The sequence below is a fragment of the Mercenaria mercenaria genome, chromosome 1, assembly GCF_021730395.1.
Source record: "Mercenaria mercenaria strain notata chromosome 1, MADL_Memer_1, whole genome shotgun sequence".
Taxonomy (NCBI): domain Eukaryota; kingdom Metazoa; phylum Mollusca; class Bivalvia; order Venerida; family Veneridae; genus Mercenaria; species Mercenaria mercenaria.
The window spans coordinates 94,222,842-94,242,087 of record NC_069361.1 but is presented as its reverse complement, the minus strand read 5'-3'; the positions used below and the strand labels follow the sequence as shown (position 1 = coordinate 94,242,087).

The 19,246-nt window shown below is 35.4% G+C and overlaps 1 protein-coding gene across 1 annotated transcript in view; it reads right to left on the bottom strand.

The window, feature by feature from the left end:
- Positions 1 to 18,668, bottom strand: part of LOC123564340 (nuclear RNA export factor 1-like) — a 44,768-nt gene extending 26,100 nt beyond the window's left edge. Inside the window, exons 1-3 of the mRNA XM_053517666.1 lie at positions 18,580 to 18,668; positions 6,884 to 6,976; positions 4,440 to 4,596 (exon numbers count right to left, since the gene is read on the bottom strand). Of these exons, the coding sequence (XP_053373641.1) occupies positions 4,440 to 4,596; positions 6,884 to 6,976; positions 18,580 to 18,631 (302 nt within the window). The 5' untranslated portion in view covers positions 18,632 to 18,668. The remainder of the gene's footprint in view (positions 1 to 4,439; positions 4,597 to 6,883; positions 6,977 to 18,579) is intronic.
- Positions 18,669 to 19,246: the final 578 nt, after the last annotated feature.

Below are 19,246 nucleotides of genomic sequence, written 5' to 3'. Positions count from 1 at the left end.
AATAAAAAAGTTAGAAAAATACCTAAAATATTGAAAATTTAAAAATAGGATTTCTAAAAATAGACTAATTCCTGGAATTTAAGGGGAAGAAACTCAGTACAAAGGTTAAAAAAAGGTTACTTCCCTTTGGCTCTAAGCCAATCAGAATGAGATATAGTGAAAATACATCAAAATTAACCTTAAATTCTAGGTAAAAGGGGACACAATTCAAGAAAAATAGTGTCAGAGTTATGCACCTTGTGTCACATGATGTGAGTGATGAGGTGGAACATCTATTTTAAGTCTGAATCAAATCCATTCAGTAGTAATTGAGATATAGTGAAATACATCAAAATTGACCTTAAATTCTAAGTAAGAAGGGGCATAATTCATGAAAAATTGGTGTCAGAGTTATGCACCTTGTGTCACATGATGTGGGTGATGAGGTGGAACATCTATTTTAAGTTTGAATCAAATCCATTTTGTAATAATTGAGATATAGTGAAAATACATCAAAATCAACCTTAAATTTAAAGTAAAAGGGGACATAATTCATAAAAAATTTATGTCAGAGTTAAGCACCTTATGTCACATCATCTGGGTGATGAGGGGGAACAACTATTTTAAGTCTGAATCAAATCCATTTAGTAATAACTGAGATATAGTGAAAATACAACAAAATTAACCTTAAATTCTAAGTAAAAGGGGACATAATTCATGAAAACTTGGTGTCAGAGTTATGCACCTTGTGTCACATGATGTGGGCACATGATGTGGGTGATGAGGTGGAACATCTATTTTAAGTTTGAATCAAATCCATTCAGTAGTAACTGAGATAAAGTGAAAATACATCAATATCAACCTTAAATTCTAAGTAAAAAGGGGCATAATTCATAAAAAAAAATGGTGTCAGAGTTATGCACCTTATGTCACATGATGTGGGTGATGAGGTGGAACATCTATTTTAAGTTTGAATCAAATCCATTTAGTAATAACTGAGATATAGTGAAAATACAACAAAATTAACCTTAAATTCTAAGTAAAAGGGGACATAATTCATGAAAACTTGGGTGTCAAGAGTTATGCACCTTGTGTCACATGATGTGGGTGATAAGGTGGAACATGTATTTTAAGTCTGAATCAAATCCATTTGGTAATAACTGAGATAATAGATTTCGGGACGGGACGGGACGGGACGGGACGCGACAAAACTGACTCCTATATACCCCCCTCAAACATGTTTGGTGGGGGTATAATAAATTGTTTCTTAAAGCCTAGTGACACACATTTCCCTCACATAAACTAAATAAAATCACATAAACTCATTCTGATAAAACAGGTATAATACATTTATACTGCAAGATGACAGGTGGATAATTTAGGCATTTCCTGAATTACTGTTTTCACAACTTCATCAGCTACCTTTTAAGCCAATCTAAAACATAGTTAAACAAGAGCACCGCCTTGCAGGTGCAGACGCTCATCTGATTTTTTTGTCTCTATAATAGAAATATTGTCCTACCCATGATTTTCTAAGTCCAAAAGGGGCCATAATTCTTTCAAAAAGCAATGTAGAGTTACAGTACTTGCTGTGCAGAGTCACCTTTTAATGGTGAATAACCACTCAAAGTTTTAAAGCAATAGCTTTGACCGTTAAAGAGAAAAGTTGACCTAAACACAAAACTTAACCAAGAAATCTGATATTTTCGAAAAGGGGCCATATTTCTTGCAAAAAGCAGAATGGAGTTATGTATCTTGCTGTACAGTGTCAGCTTTTGATGGTGATCAAGTGTTGCAAGTTTCAAAGCAATAGCTTTGATAGTTTAGGAGAAAAGTTGACCTAAACATAAAACTTAACCAAGAAATCTGATATTTTCTAAGTCCAAAAGGGGCCATAATTCTTGCAAAAAGCAGGATGGAGTTATGTTTCTTGCTTACCAGAGTCAGCTATTGGTGGTGAACAAGTGTTGTAAGTTTTAAAGCAATAGCTTTGATAGTTTAAGAGAAAAGCTGATCTAAACATTAAACTTGACCAGGCAACGCCAACGCCGATCAAGTTTTGTTTGTTTGTTTGTTTTGGGTTTAACGCCGTTTTTCAACAGTATTTCAGTCATGTAACGGCGGGCAGTTAACCTAACCAGTGTTCCTGGATTCTGTACCAGTACAAACCTGTTCTCCGAAAGTAACTGCCAACTTCCCCACATGAATCAGAGGTGGAGGACTAATGATTTCAGACACAATGTCGTTTACCAAATAGTCACGGAGAACATACGCCCCGCCCGAGGATCGAACTCACGACCCCGCGATCCGTAGACCGACGCTCTACCTACTGAGCTAAGCGGGCGGGCACGCCGATCAAGTGATGACAATTACTCATCATTTTTTTTTCTAAAGAAAGTTAAATGAATGAACACTTAAGTCGAAAAAGCTGCATGATTTTGCAAAATAGTTATGACATCAGATCAATGCATGTCAGATCATCACAGTGGACAAGTGTGTGACGTTTCAATCCATTTCCATTAGTTGGTACCAAGATACCAGTTTCCATACATAATCTTAAAAATAAATTGGTAAGTCGAAAAAGTATGTCAGATCATCACAGCGAACAAGTGTATAAAGTTTCAATTCATTCCAATACATGCTTCCTAACGAAAACTTAACCAAAAATTGCTAAGTCAACAAAGGGGTATAATTCTGTAAAACAGCAAAACAGAGCTATGGAACCTGTGCATTGCAAGTCAGTTCATCATTGAATAAGTGTGTGAAGTTTCAATTCATTCCCACAAGTGGTTACTGAGAAACCAGCTTACAAAAACCAAATGCGGAAGCAATTGCTTTTTGAATAGTAGGGCCAACAAGAGCTGTCAGTGGACAGCACGCTCGACTATTCTCAGTGCTGGATAGTATAATATAAGCTATGAGTAAAACTTTAACATTACAATAAGCATGGCCATAATTCAGTCAAAATGCTTGATAGAGTTGCCTCCTCCTTTTTACAGACTGGGGTCATGATGGTAAACTAGTATGCAAAATATCAAAGCAATATCTCAATGGACTTTGAAAATATTTGGGGTGGTTTTGGTTTGTTTTAGGTTTAACGCCGTTTTTCAACAGTATTTCAGTCATGTAACGGCAGGCAGTTAACCTAACCAGTGTTCCTGGATTCTGTACCAGTACAAACCTGTTCTCCGCAAGTAACTGCCAACTTCCCCACATGAATCAGAGGTAAAGGACTAATGATATCAGACACAATGTCGTTCATCAAATAGTCACGGAGAACATACGCCCCGCCCGAGGATCGAACTCGCGACCCCGAGATCCGTAGACCAACGCTCTTACCTATTGAGCTAAGCGGGCAGGCTATTTGGGGTGGTACGCAAACTTTAACATTACAATAAGCATATTCTAAGTCAAAAAGGGTCCATAATTCAGTCAAAATGCTTGATAGAGTTGCCTCCTCTTTTTTACAGACTGGGGTCATGATGTGAAACAAGTATGCAAAATATCAAAGCAATATCTCAATGGACTTTGAAAATATTTGGGGTGGTACGCAAACTTTAACATTATATTCCAAGTCGAAAAGGGGCCATAATTCAGTCAAAATGCTTGATAGAGTTGCCTCCTCCTTTTTACAGACTTGGGTCATGATGGTAAACAAGTATGCAAAATATCAAAGCAATATCTCAATGGACTTTGAAAATATTTGGGGTGGTACGCGAACTTTAACATTATATTCCAAGTCGAAAAGGGGCCATAATTCAGTCAAAATGCCACTGCCTGAAAGTGTCTGCCCACAGGAGCTTTGACTCGTGGAGTAAATGCAAAATGAGTTTTAAAATCATCTAAAGTTTCAAAGCTACATCTGTAACAATTGTTCGAAAAATTGTCATCTTTGTGAACTTTCAAACTTTGAAGGCTGATCCCTTAAAGGTTACACTAGGGGGCCTGGGGGTGTAAAATGAGTTTTTGAACCTTCCTACAAGGTTTCAAAGCAGTACATGAAACGGGTTTTGAGAAATTGTCCCTTTTGTGAATTTTCCAAGCTGTCAAAAAAATCTAAACAAGAGCTGTCAGTGGACAGCGCGCTCGACTATTCTCAGTGCTTGATAGTATAATATAAGCAATGAGTAAAACTTTAGCATTACAATAAGCATATTCTAAGTCGAAAAGGGGCCATAATTCAGTCAAAATGCTTGATAGAGTTGCCTCCTCCTTTTTACAGACTGGGGTCATGATGGTAAACAAGTATGCAAAATATGAAAGCAATATCTCGATGGACTTTGAAAATATTTGGGGTGGTACGCAAACTTTAACATTTGTGTGACGCTCACGCCGGGGCGAGTAGGATAGCTCCCCTATTCTTCGAATAGTCAAGCTAAAAATGCAAATTTTGACTTTATAGAAAATCAAAATCAATAGATTACAGGAAGAGAACTTAACAAAAAACAGTATTAACACACAATCTGCTATGTGACGTTTGAGCATCTTCGCCACCCATGACATCATCTCCTTCATCATCTACACGACTCCGGGGGTTAGGCCCACCTCTACCTCGACCTCTACTCCTGAATGGGCTACCAGAACTTCTTCGACTGTAACTGCTGAAGCCATAGCTTTCTAAAATAGTAGTTAATCATCATAGTAAACTTTATCAAACATTACTTGCATGAATCAGTAGTATACTTCTTAAGAAAAGGATATATTCTGTGAAAAATTAAGCTATTTCATTAAGCAGCAGAAGTACCTCTAATAACAATGAGGGACTGATAAGAACCTACTCTAACATAAATTGATATTTCCATGATGGCCCTACTTTGCTCACGTAAGTGAACAATTTTATTATTATTATTACTAACCAGATTTTTATAGCACTCTTTTCGTCTATAAGATAAACGTTCAAACGTGCTGTACAAACTACATATCACAGAATGATATGGACACACAATACAACACAAAAAATATATATTAAAAAAAAAAACATTATTAAAATTACCAGAGGTAGTTAGCTAGAATCAGGTTTGACTCTACATATTAATCATACTAGATATTTTAAAGAACAATGAACAATGGTAAATATTATTAGAGGGTCATACATGGAATATAATTATATCTGAAATTATTTTGAAATTGGGTCAGTTTTTTCAACAAATTATTTGAACAAACAGTTCTGTGATATTATTCAAAGTAGATTTCCTAGAAATAAACATTATGAGCATGTTTTATGTAAATCAAGCAGATCATTAATTAAGTTTTTTCCAACGACTTGACTTGGTGACCTAGTTTATCACTCAAGTGACCAAGTTATAAATTTATACTAGATTTTAAACAGGCAAACATTCTGACCAAGTATTATGAAGATCAAGTAGTACAGACTTCCGGAAAGTTGGGAAAATTGGCCGGACATTCGGTCTGGCAATGTCCAAAAATCTGCCAGACCGCAAAATATTTCACCGGACCGAAAATGAACTTGTAATGCAGAATCAAAAAAGCCTCTGTAAACTACCAGTTTAACACGCTGTTTTACAAGCTAGGCACACATTTTTGCCATTTATCATTTATATTAAGGTAGAACCTCTTCATTTCGTACTTATTTCAGCTTTCTGTACATTCGACAGGCGTGTTTTTTCATTAATTTCTGAACTCTGCACCGGTATTTTTTAAATGATGCCATTTTGTCCGAGATGCTGCGGTTCTCGGTATACGATAAATGCCGGTCAGTCTGACTGCATCCAGGTTAAAAAACAGCAAACTGCTTCAAAATTTTGCTGTCATGTCCGTCGGACTGATGACTTTCCGGAAGTCTGGTAGTAAGGGTCAACAAAGTTTTTCTATGATTTAACCTGGTGACTTAGTTCTTGACATCTGGTACCTCATTTTCCAAACTGACACAGATTGCAGAGACACACAATTTGACAAAGATTTATGATCATTAAACAGAAAATGTAGCCCCTACAGGATAAGCAAGTTTTTTTTAGGATTTGACCTAATGACATAGTTTACAACCTCTGATAACCAAGTTTTGAACTTGACCTAATTTGTAAGAAAATCATTCTGGCAAAGTTTTATGAAAATCAAATAGAAAATGTGGCCTGTGGAGTGTTGGTAAGTTTTTTCTTTGATTTGACCTTGTGTCCTAGTTTCCGACCTCAGGTAAGTCAGTTTTGAAACTTGACCTAGGTTTAATAGCGCCAAAAATTCTGACAAAGTGTTATAAGATCAATTAGAAAATAAGGCCTCCAGTGTTAACAAAATTTTTCTATGACTTGATCAAGTGACCTAGTTTTTTTACCTCGGGTAATCCAATCGAGAACCTATCTTCTATTTTATGGAGATAAACATTTAGACAAACATTTATGATTATCAAGTAGAAAATAAGGTCTCCAGAATGTAAACAATGTTTTATTTCCATGACTTAACCTAGTGACCTAGTTTAATATCTCAGGTAACACAATTTCAAACCTGACCTAAATTTTATAGAGACATGCATTCTGAAAAAGATTTATGAAGATTAGGTAGAAAATATGGCCTCTAGAGTGTTTTCAAGGTTTTCTTACTAATTGATCTACATGTAGTGACCTTGTTTTTGAAGCAAGATGACCCAGTAACAAACCTGTCAGAGATTTTAATGTTGGTAACATTCTGACAAAGCTTCATTTAGATTGGGCAAAAATTTTAACCCCTACAGTGTAAACAGTCAAATTGTTGTCACCGCACAACTAATGACAAAAGACAATGTATGAGTAGTATGACAGACACAAGGTATTTGGTAATCACAATATCCTTGAGTACAATGTGCTCAGGTGTTAGCTAAAACCAGAAAACTTGGTTCATGGAAAAATTGAAAGAGTCGCCTGGGGAGTGTTTAATGTTTTGGAAATATACGTGCTGAACAAATAATTCATACTTTTGTTGTTGAATGATCTCCTATTTCCTCTGTAACTGCCACGTCCTCGGAACTTCCCGGAACCCCCACTATCTGTCCATCTGTCATCATGCTCTGGAAGATTAACATTTAAAAACTACATACACTTAGCATAGATTTTAATTAGAATTGCATCAACTTTCACTTTTGAAACAAAGCCATGTAAACAATTATGACATACAGTTTCTTCCGTTTTTGTAGTTTTAAACCAGTATAGTTAATAAGTTAAATATTTAACATCATTTGTACATGCATAAGAAACCATTAAAATAAAGCAGAACATTTAATAAAGCTTCAATTGGCATCTAAAACTTCTATAATATTCATATACTGTCTTCTTGTTGAGTCATCCGTTGCTATGACACTGAGCCCTTTTCCATGACGCAGTTGATATTAAGTATGGCATACAGAACTAATCAATATAACATGATTTTTGATAAATGCACGTGTATTAGTTTACAATGTGACCTGAAACAGACATTTTTATTATGTTGTAACATGATCTTGGTTTTATTGCACTACCAGTTGCGTATTACTATATAAGAAAATTTAGTAAAACATATTGACATGTTGGGACAGGACCCGTTTTTTGGAAAAGGACCCTTCAAAATTTGGACCCAAGGGTCCTGGGACTCGGGTTTTCAGGTCTAGTGGAAGCCCTGCTTCCCCTTACAGAACAAGTAAGCCTTCTCCGGTGAATCGAAAGTTAATAGAAAGTTAATGAAGCTATTCACCGCAGCAGTTCACTGTTCCTTCACCGCATTCGGTGAATGATTGGCGATCAAATTTCGTTTTTAACATTCTATTCACCGCAGACACCAGTGTTTACTTCTTGTTTACCGCAGGATTTGGTATTTTAAATATTGTATCATTAATTCACTTTCTATTCACCGGAGAAACTTGAATTTCATGATTTGTGAATAAAATAGCTGCACCAGTTTTGGCGGCAAAATGGTTGTATATATAGTTTGAAATTCTGGACCATGCTGGGCACAGCCGAATTATGTGAATGGCATGGTATCAGCTACAGTAAGTGCTTTTTAATTGTCTATGATATACACAAGGCATGTCAAAAGTAACTGGGATATTTTTTTCATTTTATTTGATTCATGTAATTCTAAACAGATGCAAACTTATTTTTGTCATCAGTTCCATTCATGACACTTCCATCCAGACATATTCAATTTTACTGTTTTATCCACCAAATACAGAACACAGTTTTTCATGAATTGCAATTTGCATCTTTATTAAGCTTAATTTAACAGGCTTTCTGCATGATAGGTAGCACCTAATTTCATATTAGCTCAAATGGGCTTTTAAGCATGAAAAGGCAATGTGACCAGCCTGTTATAGATTATGAGAAAAGGTGGGCCTAAACAAAAATTTTAACCAACATCGTCACAGATGACCAAGTGATGACAATACCTTGTAGAATTTTTTCATAAATCAGATTAGCTAAAGTAATTCCACTTCAGAGAGTGGATGTCTGAGCTGAAACAAACCCCATATTGAAACCTAACCAAAATCGAGCCAAAAGTCTGACATGCTATAATTTCATCAAATCAAATGCCACAGACTCTTAAGTTAGTATTAAATTTTTGATACATTGCTTTTCTATCGTCATAGCTATTCAATACTTACAATTTCTGCTTATCTAAAAGCATTTTTTTTATTTGTTTTTGCCAAAACTTAGCCTCGGCACTCATAGAAAATTTGCTATAGATCGTCTAACAGCCGATTGTTCATAAAATCGTATCAAGTGCACAAAATGATGATTATAATTATCCAGTATTTAATAATCTTATTATTGTCAATTAACTGCATGATCAAATAAAAATTTTGCAAATTGGCTCCCTCCCTTTCAATAACGGATGTTGTTTGTCTATAGATATACAGATTATCGCTTTTTCGCACCTTTTGGTTTGTAAATGCTGTAAAACTGGCCTAGTTTTGTAGACAGACATAGCTCCGGGCTATTTTTGCCAATTAGAAAATTTCGGAGCCACATTTAATTTTTTTGTCGCAAATGGCTGAAGTGGCGATCAACAGCGTGACCCCTGAAAAATAACCATGTGCTTTAAACTTTGCACGACGTCATCAGTTTCTCAAGAGTCAGTGCACAGATGTTGCAGTTCAACCTGGTTAGGTAAACATTTAACAAATGGGGTTATGCCGTAACTTAATGGATGCGACCATCAGAATATAAAATAGCATCAGTTAAGTTATGTTATGGTAGCCAGTCCAAAAATCAGACAAGCTAAAAACGACGAAATCCTACACCCCAAAATCCTATACAATTTATTATAATTGCAACAACCACCACTTTTTGTTAGTTAGATTATTGGAATGAAATTATGTTTTTAACTCTAATATGTGTATAACTATAAATGACAATTCAATTGTGTTTTTGATTATAAATATTACTATATCAGTTTTTTTTGTGCAAAAGTGACTGCAGTTAATTGCATTTTTTCTGCTACACAGTGTTCCAGCTAGCACGGAAAAGAAGGGCGCGTCGCCTTGCTCCTTTCTCAAAGCACCCTGCCGTTTTTAATAGCGTCCTGTGCCCTATTGAGTCCAGTAAATATATGCCTTAGTGTACATTTCTTTATCACCTGTAAACATAGTCAGTCGATAATTACCTGTTTTGATCATGCCTGAAGGCAAACTCGATAATAATTAATATAGTCGCGGAACGTCGTCACGGACAGTGTTACAAACAATCGGCTTTTACCGCCAACTGTCAAATTGTACTTTCGTTTTCGTGCACGACAATTTTTGCAAACAACATTTTGTTTTGAGCAGAAATAAATAGGGTTTAAATACTTTTATATATCAAACAAATTTTGATATTGTATGTAATTAATTTTGGCATAATTTAAAACGAAACAGGTCGGCAGAAATTGACGAATCTGTTCAGTAACTTCAGTTGCAACCAAAAAATAACGGACGCTGGTAGAACATGCCGAACCATTAATATTGTACTTTCCAAATCCAGCAAGTAAAAGCTAGGCTATTTCAATAAAAACTACCTGCAAAACTTGCAAAACTGCAGCTGCTATTGGTGAAAATCAGGAAAAATCGTACCGAAACTGCAGGATATTTAGGACGACAAAAATTCGGATAAGTCAAAACATAGTATTAGAGAAGGTAGATAGCATCAATAATTTGATTAAATCGCTTTTACTATATTCTTTCATATATATCTTCAATAATATGTTTATCGCGATAAACGGCTAAAAAGTGTACCCGGCTATAATTCCACAGAGCCCGGCTATAACAAAATCATGGGGAGAACCCTGAGACATCTGTCAAGCTAGACGCCATGAGAGCGGGACTGTGTACGCGCTACATTTTGTCAACTTGTAAATTCGATAATTAACTAAAAATATTTTCGGGATCTTTTTTTGAACATCACTTTCGTAATTATCGTTGTTAGAGGCAATAAAACTTTTGATTTAGCAGTTGTTATCTAGATGTAAGTATACTTATCTAAAATAAAAAAGGTGAGACTTAGATCTAGTCTTTGAAAATACGTCGGCGGCTTTTCGCAAATGTTACAAACAAATAACACTATTAAACGTTGAAAATATTTGAATGCACGTGAAGAACCCCAAAACATTTTGTTTAACACTATCGATTGATTAACAAAAGAAGTCGTCTGCTGCAACATGGTTGTCCATTCTTAAGGGAAAAAAAACAAAACAAAAACAAGAGCACCGCCTTGCGGGTGCTGACGCTCATCTGATTTTTTTTGTACAATAGAAATATTGTCCTACCCATGATTTTCTAAGTCTAAAAAGGGCCATCATTCTTGCAAAAAGCAGGACAGAGTTATGTTTCTTGATGTACAGTGTCCACTTATGATGGTGAAAAACTGTTGCAAGTTTTAAAGCAATAGCTTTGATAGTTTATGAGAAAAGTTGACTTAAACATAATACTCAACCAAGAAAATGATTTTCTAAGTCCAAAAGGGGCAATAATTATTGCAAAAAGCAGGATGGAGTTATGTTGCTTGCTGTACAGGGTCCGCTTATGATGGTGAACAAGTGTTGCAAGTTTCAAAGCAATAGCTTTGATAGTTTAAGAGAAAAAGTTGACCTAAACATAAAACTTAACCAAGAAATCTGATATTTTCTAAGTCCAAAAGGGGCCATAAATCTTGCAAAAAGCAGGATGGAGTTACATTTCTTGATGTACAGGGTCAGCTTCTGATGGTGAACAAGTGTTGCAAGTTTTAAAGCAATAGCTTTGATAGTTTAGGATAAAAGCTGACCTAAACATAAAACTTAACCAAGAAAACTGATTTTCTAAGTCCAAAAGGGGCAATAATTTTTGCAAAAAGCAAGATGGAGTTATGTTTCTTGATGTACAGGGTCTGCTTATGATGGTGAACAAGTATTCCAAGTTTCAAAGCAATAGCTTTGATAGTTTAGGAGAAAAGTTGACCTAAACATAAAACTTAACCAAGAAATCTGATATTTTCTAAGTCCAAAAGGGGCCATAAATCTTGCAAAAAGCAGGATGGAGTTACGTTTCTTGATGTACAGGGTCAGCTTCTGATGGTGAACAAGTGTTGCAAGTTTTAAAGCAATAGCTTTGATAGTTTAGGATAAAAGCTGACCTAAACATAAAACTTAACCAAGAAAACTGATTTTCTAAGTCCAAAAGGGGCAATAATTCTTGCAAAAAGCAAGATGGAGTTATGTTTCTTGATGTACAGGGTCTGCTTATGATGGTGAACAAGTATTCCAAGTTTCAAAGCAATAGCTTTGACAGTTTAGGAGAAAAGTTGACCTAAACATAAAACTTAACCAAGAAATCTGATATTTTCTAAGTACAAAAGGGGCCATAAATCTTGCAAAAAGCAAGATGGAGTTATGTTTCTTGCTATACAGGGTCAGCTTATGATGGTGAACAAGTATTCCAAGTTTCAAAGCAATAGCTTTGATAGTTTAGGAGAAAAGCTGACCTAAACATAAAACTTAACCAGGCAACGCCGACGCCGATGCCGAACCGCTCAAGTGATGACAATAACTCATCATTTTTTTTCAAAAAATCAGATGAGCTAAAAAACAGTAATGAACCACAAAAAATATATATACAAAACTGCAAGAACCTCTTGTTTTTGTTTGTAACATCTGAGGATACTTTTGTTCATCGAATGTTCACACTTGCGAAAATTATTACTTAGTGTACACGTTATTATAATTTCGACCGGAAAGAAGCACGTGCGTTTCATGACGGATATTGTGTTTGCGGAAGGGGTACTCCAGTCTTGCGCGTAGACCCTGCCACCGAAAACGTTTATTATGGATGTCGCAATTTTATTTGATGTCGCCGTGCAAAATGCACCAATTTATCGGATGTTAATATGAAAATAGCTAAGAATCTTGCGTTTCACGACTTGAAAATAAGATGGTAAACAAAAATCCTGAACTCTGTATTACATTTTGACAGGAAAATTAAACACGTGCGTTTCATGTCGTCAAATAATTCATTATTAAATGTGTGCATATTTTCCTCATAACATATGCTAATAGATTTCAACATTTAGAGGCTTATGTAAATTACTTTAAGTAAAGTTTCTGAAATGTAGATTGTCTTTGCACACAGTATTTACAGAAGAAAAGTTTTAGATCGACGTCCGGAGATTGGGAGTATGACCTTTTTAGGTGAATCCTTTTAATCAAACCACATTACCATGGATCGTAGCCACATCAGATATCACTCTCCAGAGCTCCAGATAAGCTGCGTATTTGCGTATTTATGCAATTAAAATTGCAGAAAACTCAATTGAATTCATACAGTGTGCGTACTGAAACGCAAGTAAAATTCCTAACACCCAATTCGTAAAAAATCGCTTGCGTATCGCATTTTCCTTATTACTAGAACATTGTAGAATGGGTACGAGACTTTAACGTTAGATTTGACTGACTAGTTATATGTTACCGCAGAACAGGTTGCAATTAATCGGAAAAATCACAGGGCCATTCAGTCGGCTGATCAGAGTTATTTGGACGCTTTGTAAACAATTTTACGCCAATAAAATGTAAAAGAGGTTGCAGAAAAAACATTGTTGCAGCACAAACAAACAAATTGGTGGGATATTTTGCTGTTCAACAATGACAGTTATCTGTTTGTGACGATGTAGTGTCACAATACTGGATGACATCTTTTGGGAGAATGCATACTGCGGTGACCACATCGTTCGGGATACTGTGGATGAACTGATCTCTGACTGCATTAAAAGTGAAAAAGAAAACAACAGTATGGAACATTCATTACAATTTTAAATAAATTTTTGTATTAAACATTGAAGGGCGCCATTAAAGTACTTAGGTACTTAGTCAACCCTGTTTAATGATATATATCATGTATACTGTAAGCAAAAAATAGTCAGTGTTAGTGCGAGATTGGTGAAATACCCAATTGGTTTTAGCAAATACCCAATTACTTCTGAAAAGGCTGGGTAATGATATTATTTTTACCCAATTCAAATTTCCAATACCCAATTCAGACAAAAAGTGATGGGTAAATACCCAATTGCACCAAAAACTTATCTGGAGCTCTGCCGCCAGTAGCACCCTGCCCTTTTCAAATCCTGGCTGGAACACTGCTAAATCATTAGTAAATGTATTTGATTTAATTTAATATGACTTATTCATCCATTATAAAGGAACATTTCCCTAGTTTCTTTAGAGAGATTACAAAGCCATTCAGTAAAAAAAATATAGGTGAAAAGTTTGCCCCATTCAAATACATGGTACTTTCACTTTGGAAAACAGTGTATAATTTCTAATCTGCACATTTTTAAGTCTTAAAACAGTGTACGAAATTCAGATTTGAATCCAATAGCCCGTTCGGGCTACCAGATTAAAAATTTTCCAAGCCCGACACCAATTTCACTAGCCCGAACTTTAAGTTTAACACCTTAAAATACATAATTTTTGCACCATATAACATTTTGTTTTACAGACATCTCCATATATGCATGTTTGAAGTAATAAAAAAGACATACAGTACATGTTTGCCATGTTTTTGAAAAAATTTAACTCGAAATACTCCAGTCCAGATCAGCATCGTCAGAGTCCAAAAGCATCGGACACGACACTCCTTGCCAAAACGAAATCTAAACTGTTATGCCCGATTTTTTAGGATCCGCACTCGCCAATTACTGCAACTCGGACTGTTGACAATTTGTAAGATGTAATACCGAGTGCTGAATACACATTACACACACGCTGATAGCATAATTTAAGCTCCACCTACTGCAGGTACTTGTGAGATTTTCGCGAGAAGTGTGAAAGCTAATCAAATTATTCGTTACGCTAGAGGTGATTGTATTCAGCCAATTAGAGCTGCGGTTACGTCTTTAACACTGTGTTTGATTGTCAACACATAAGAGTGCAAAAACCAATAATTCCATAAGCGTTTCTCAGTTTTGAAAATCACGATGCAGTACTCGTTTAATTAGCATGTTTTTTTTAAACAAATGAGGAAAATTCGGTAGCCCAGTCGGGCTTGTACCTGTGGAAAATCGGTAGCCCGAGCTGAAATGGAAGTGGCTATTCCTACGGTCCCGTAAGAATAGCCTCACAGGCTATTCCTACGGCTCTCCGTAAGAATAGTGAAATAGCCCGCAGGTGGCTATTCCTACGGCTCTAAAGACAGTTTGTATGTCCACCTTGTATTGCATTGTACTGAATTAATTCAACTGGTATATTTTCGAACAAATGGTTTACTTTTCAGTTTCACGCCCAGGGCGCCCCTCCCAAAAATTTGACCAATTAAGCTAATTCTCTTAACAATCTTTTGACAACGAGTCAATTTTAGCTGTGTCCTGCAGTTTTATAGTTGTTTTTGAGGTTTTAACAACCACTTTTTTTTAAAAAAAAAACACACACACACAAAAAAAAACGTTGTTTAACATTTCATGGAACTGGGTTTGTTATAGGTCGGCTGACTTTCAAAATGTACGCCGCCCTAGCTCCCGTCCCCACTCTAAAAATGCTTCCTACGTGCCTGGCAAGCGCCTGGATTCTTCCTCTAGTACCAGAAAGGCTGGAAAATCATCAAATGACACATTTTCCTGTCAATGTTATGTTAAGCATTTTCACACACAATATGTAGCTGTCCGGCAATTAAAGTTTTAATGCATGAATATTTGATCACCACCCGAAAGAAAATGCACCTACCTTCCAATCAAAATTTAACAGTGACTTAATGATAATGAACATGTAATGGAGGCCAAATGCAAGTGGTATTAGAAAACTTATTTTTCCTTGAAAAGATCAAATTTTTATGCAGCTTCTTTAAGCCACGTCCTTTAAAAAGTGCATGTACTTATTTCACATCTGCCAAATAAGTATCTATTGTGAAATTGGCGAATTCACCCAGATTTTCCCCTTTTCAATAAAAACATGAAAATGTACTCAGAATGTGAAACATTGTTTTATAAGAAGACTAATAATATTTTCTACATGTTCACAAGCACAGGCAGTAATTGTGGTCTAAACTGAAGTAAAACTCTTAAAAAGAAACTTTGAAAAATTAAACAAATTCCTTGAAAAACAGTACAAACTATATTCTGATGAATTGTTCTTCCACCGCTATAAACCATTTATCTACCTGGTACTAACAACATACCAGCGTTCGACACTAACGGTGTTCCGGGATCCCGAGGACACCAAAAATCCGCAAGGGATCCTAAAGTTCACAATTTCGGTGTTCCGTCGGGACTCTTGATTTCCAGATAAAATATGATTCTAAAAAAATGAAATTCCCCAGTCTTGTTCGCTCAAACATCGGTCTTTTGCTTCAGTTGACCCAAGGTCCCGGGTTTTGACCCTGCGAAAATCGAGAAAAACTCGTATTTTACCCGCATAAATTACGGCACGCGCGTCGGCTTGACTCGCGGAAATTTACTTAGATGCGTTCAAAGTTCGATAGTTCTGCCCCCTGTCAATCAAAATCCCAGTGAATTTCAATATTGTTCGCCGGCACAAGCGGAAATATGGCAGTAGGCGGAGCGTCGTATGTTAATTAGCTACCGACAGATGTCAGTCACGCCACGCGCCAAATGACACGTGCTTATCTCGCGGTTTGTATTTAGTACAATATGCCTTGTCATTATCAAAGATGTTTATTGATCAATGTTTACAAGTTAATTGATAAACAATGCAGCCTTAGATTATCGTGTTTGTACCATTATTTTGTGTGCTCGATACGATTACATGAGCCGGTCGGCCGTCACGGTCTATAACAAATTTATTATCATTGCCGAGGCTTTGTTTGGGCAAAACAAATTAAATAAGCAGAAATTATACGTGGTATGATGAGAAAATAAAGTTAAAACAGTTATCTTTTCAAGAACTTTAACTGTTACTTTAGTTTTTCGTTACTCGTTTTCTAGACCGACATTTTCGAACATTTTTATCATTTCTTACAAGATTTTTCTAGTACAAACTAAAATAAAAAGCCAATAAAACGTCTGCATTTACGAAAAATATGATCACTGTTGCCAAAGCAGCTCTTATTTAGAAGAATTTGCTGATAATAAAAGCATGCAAACACTAAACCCCACCCACTTTTAGGCAATGTGCAAAATAAAACAAGTAAAATATGAAATGTTTAAGAAAATCTGTTATGACCAATGTACTAGTTTTAGATAAAGTCTGTTGGAGTTGCATTAATAAGGCCTAAAAAGTCTTTGTATCTGGTAACATGCTCAAAAAATTAGGGTAGGTAGGTCGGAACATTTTTTTTTTTTTTTTTTTTTTTGATTTTTTTTTTATTTAAGAGAGACTTTTCGGAATTTTTTTTATGTCAAAAATGATTACAAATAAGGGGGTTATAAGGGGGAATGAACTAGGCGGCATACATTTAGACAAACTTTACAACAAATCGCAGAGGAGTGCGATGGTAGTGAAGATGAGGGGGAAGAAGACTTGGACAGAAATGACATTATTCTTTTACAGCAAAAGTCATACAAGCTATTGTTGTCATTGATGTAAAATGGAAATAAAGTGGAAATAAAATACATGTAATACTGTAAACAGTTGTGTTTGTTAGATTTTAGTTTTTTCATGTTCTAACCACATTTTGTTATCAGGGACTCCTAATTTTCAGCAGGGATTCCTAAATTTCCCAGCAGGTATTCCTTCGGGATACCTGGCAAAAAAGTTAGTGTCGAACGCTGCATACCGGTAATTATTGGTTTTTAACCGATATTTGCGCTAAGTTCAGTGATTTGAATATTACTTCCTTTTCTTTAAAACAATGTAAAATAACACTTACATATCTTAAAGACGATTATCTCTAAGTGAACTGAAAAAATAAGGCAATTAATTTGGATGGCAAGATATGGGAACCACAAACTGTGGTTTGAAATGAAATGATAATAATTCTTACCAAAGTGCTCCCTGTAATCTTCATGACTTTATGACTTGATTTTGCATGTCGATGACCATCTGGCAAAATCAACACCCGTATATACTTTTCGTTTCTAATTAATACTTAGTATAAGTATATTTTTTCTTGAAAATTGGCATGCACACGTAGAAATATATACTTAATAAAAGCTTAAAAGGATTTTAAGAAGTATTCAACACTTTAGATTTTATGTCTTGATTTTGCCTTTTACTTGAGATTTCTTTGCATATAAATTCTGTCCAAATCAACACCCTCAAACGTTTTTCGTGAATAAAAGCTTAAAATGATTCTTTAAAAAATTATCACTTTAAATTTTATATCTTGATTTTGCCTGTCATTTAAAATTTCTGCGTATACAGTAGAATCCATTCTCATCCATCAGAGGTTCGTCAAATTCCCGAGACGAACCACGGTAGACCTCTGGTATGCGAGAATGAGTAGAATCTGGCGAAATCAACACCCGTAATACGTTTTTCGTTTCAAAACCACCTTATATATAACTATTTTTTCTTGAAAATTGACATGCAAAGTTCTCTCTCGATGTGATACTAAAAGGTAAACAATTTGTTCGAAAATATACCATTTAAATTAATTCAGTACAATGCAGTTCAAGATAGACATACAAAACTGTCTTTAGAGCCGTAGGAATAGCCACCTGCGGGCTATTTCACTACTCTTACGGGAGAGCCGTAGGAATAGCCTGTGAGGCTATTCTTACGGGACCGTAGGAATAGCCACTTCCAGCTGAAATTTGGTAGCCACGGGCTGTCGGACTACCGTGAATTTCGAACACTGTTAAAATTCATGCAGTGTTTTAAATACCCTCTTTGTAACATGATAAGATAGGTTTGAAAATCAAATGCTGGCATTTCATATTTTTTTTGTGGACACAATTTTTGGAAAATTTTCCTGAATCAAGGCTTTGCAAGAGTTATCTTTCCTGTGGTTATAATTTGCTAAATAAAAGTTCTGTAAGCAACTATTTCTGCCCACCTGTCTCTAAAGCAATATATGACGTCATCAAAACAGATTACTTGAACCTTAAAAGTACCTTTACGTTGACAATTTCATCATGAAATGAAATTTTCAAAGAGAAACTGCACATCCCACCCACATTTCCACATGCAACAATTTGCGTCTCTTCCAACTTTGGGACTGAACAGAAAGAAACTCTGCGTCATTCGAATCTTATCATTTGTATTAAGATTTCTTCAGAAAAGTAGCGCAAAAGTACATGTACTAACCACCAAATGATCGAATTCCGTCTCTTCCAGTCGTCACCCGAAATTCAGCCATTTCTCTAGTTCTTTTTCTACATGTGTATTACGTCATCGCTATGACTAGATACCGGAAAGGGCCCTTTCCGCAAAAAGGACTTAACATGATCGGAAAGGGCCTGCCATATGTTTATTACTGGAATTTAGTTAATTATTTCTTCATATTTCATTATGACATAATAAAAGAAAATAAATTACAAAAAAAAGTTATCAATTTGTTATTTTTAAATGAATTATAGACAAAATACGAGTCATGACATAAACCGCGCTGATCGGAAAGGGCTTAACATGTTCCGAAAAGGGCCTGTCACATGTTTATTATTGGAAATTATTCAATTATTACTTCATATTTCATTTAACAAATGAAAAAGAAAATAATTTAAAATAAAACAATTATCAATACTCGAATTTTAAATGAATTATAGACAATATATGGGTCATGACATAAACCGCACTGACCGGAAAGGTCTTAACATGATCGGAAAGGGCCTGTCACATGTTTATTATTGGAAATTATTTAATTATCTCTTCATATTTCATTATGACATAATAAAAGAAAATAAATTACGAAAAAAAAGTTATCAATTTGTTATTTTTAAAAGAATTATAGACAAAATACGAGTCATGACATAAA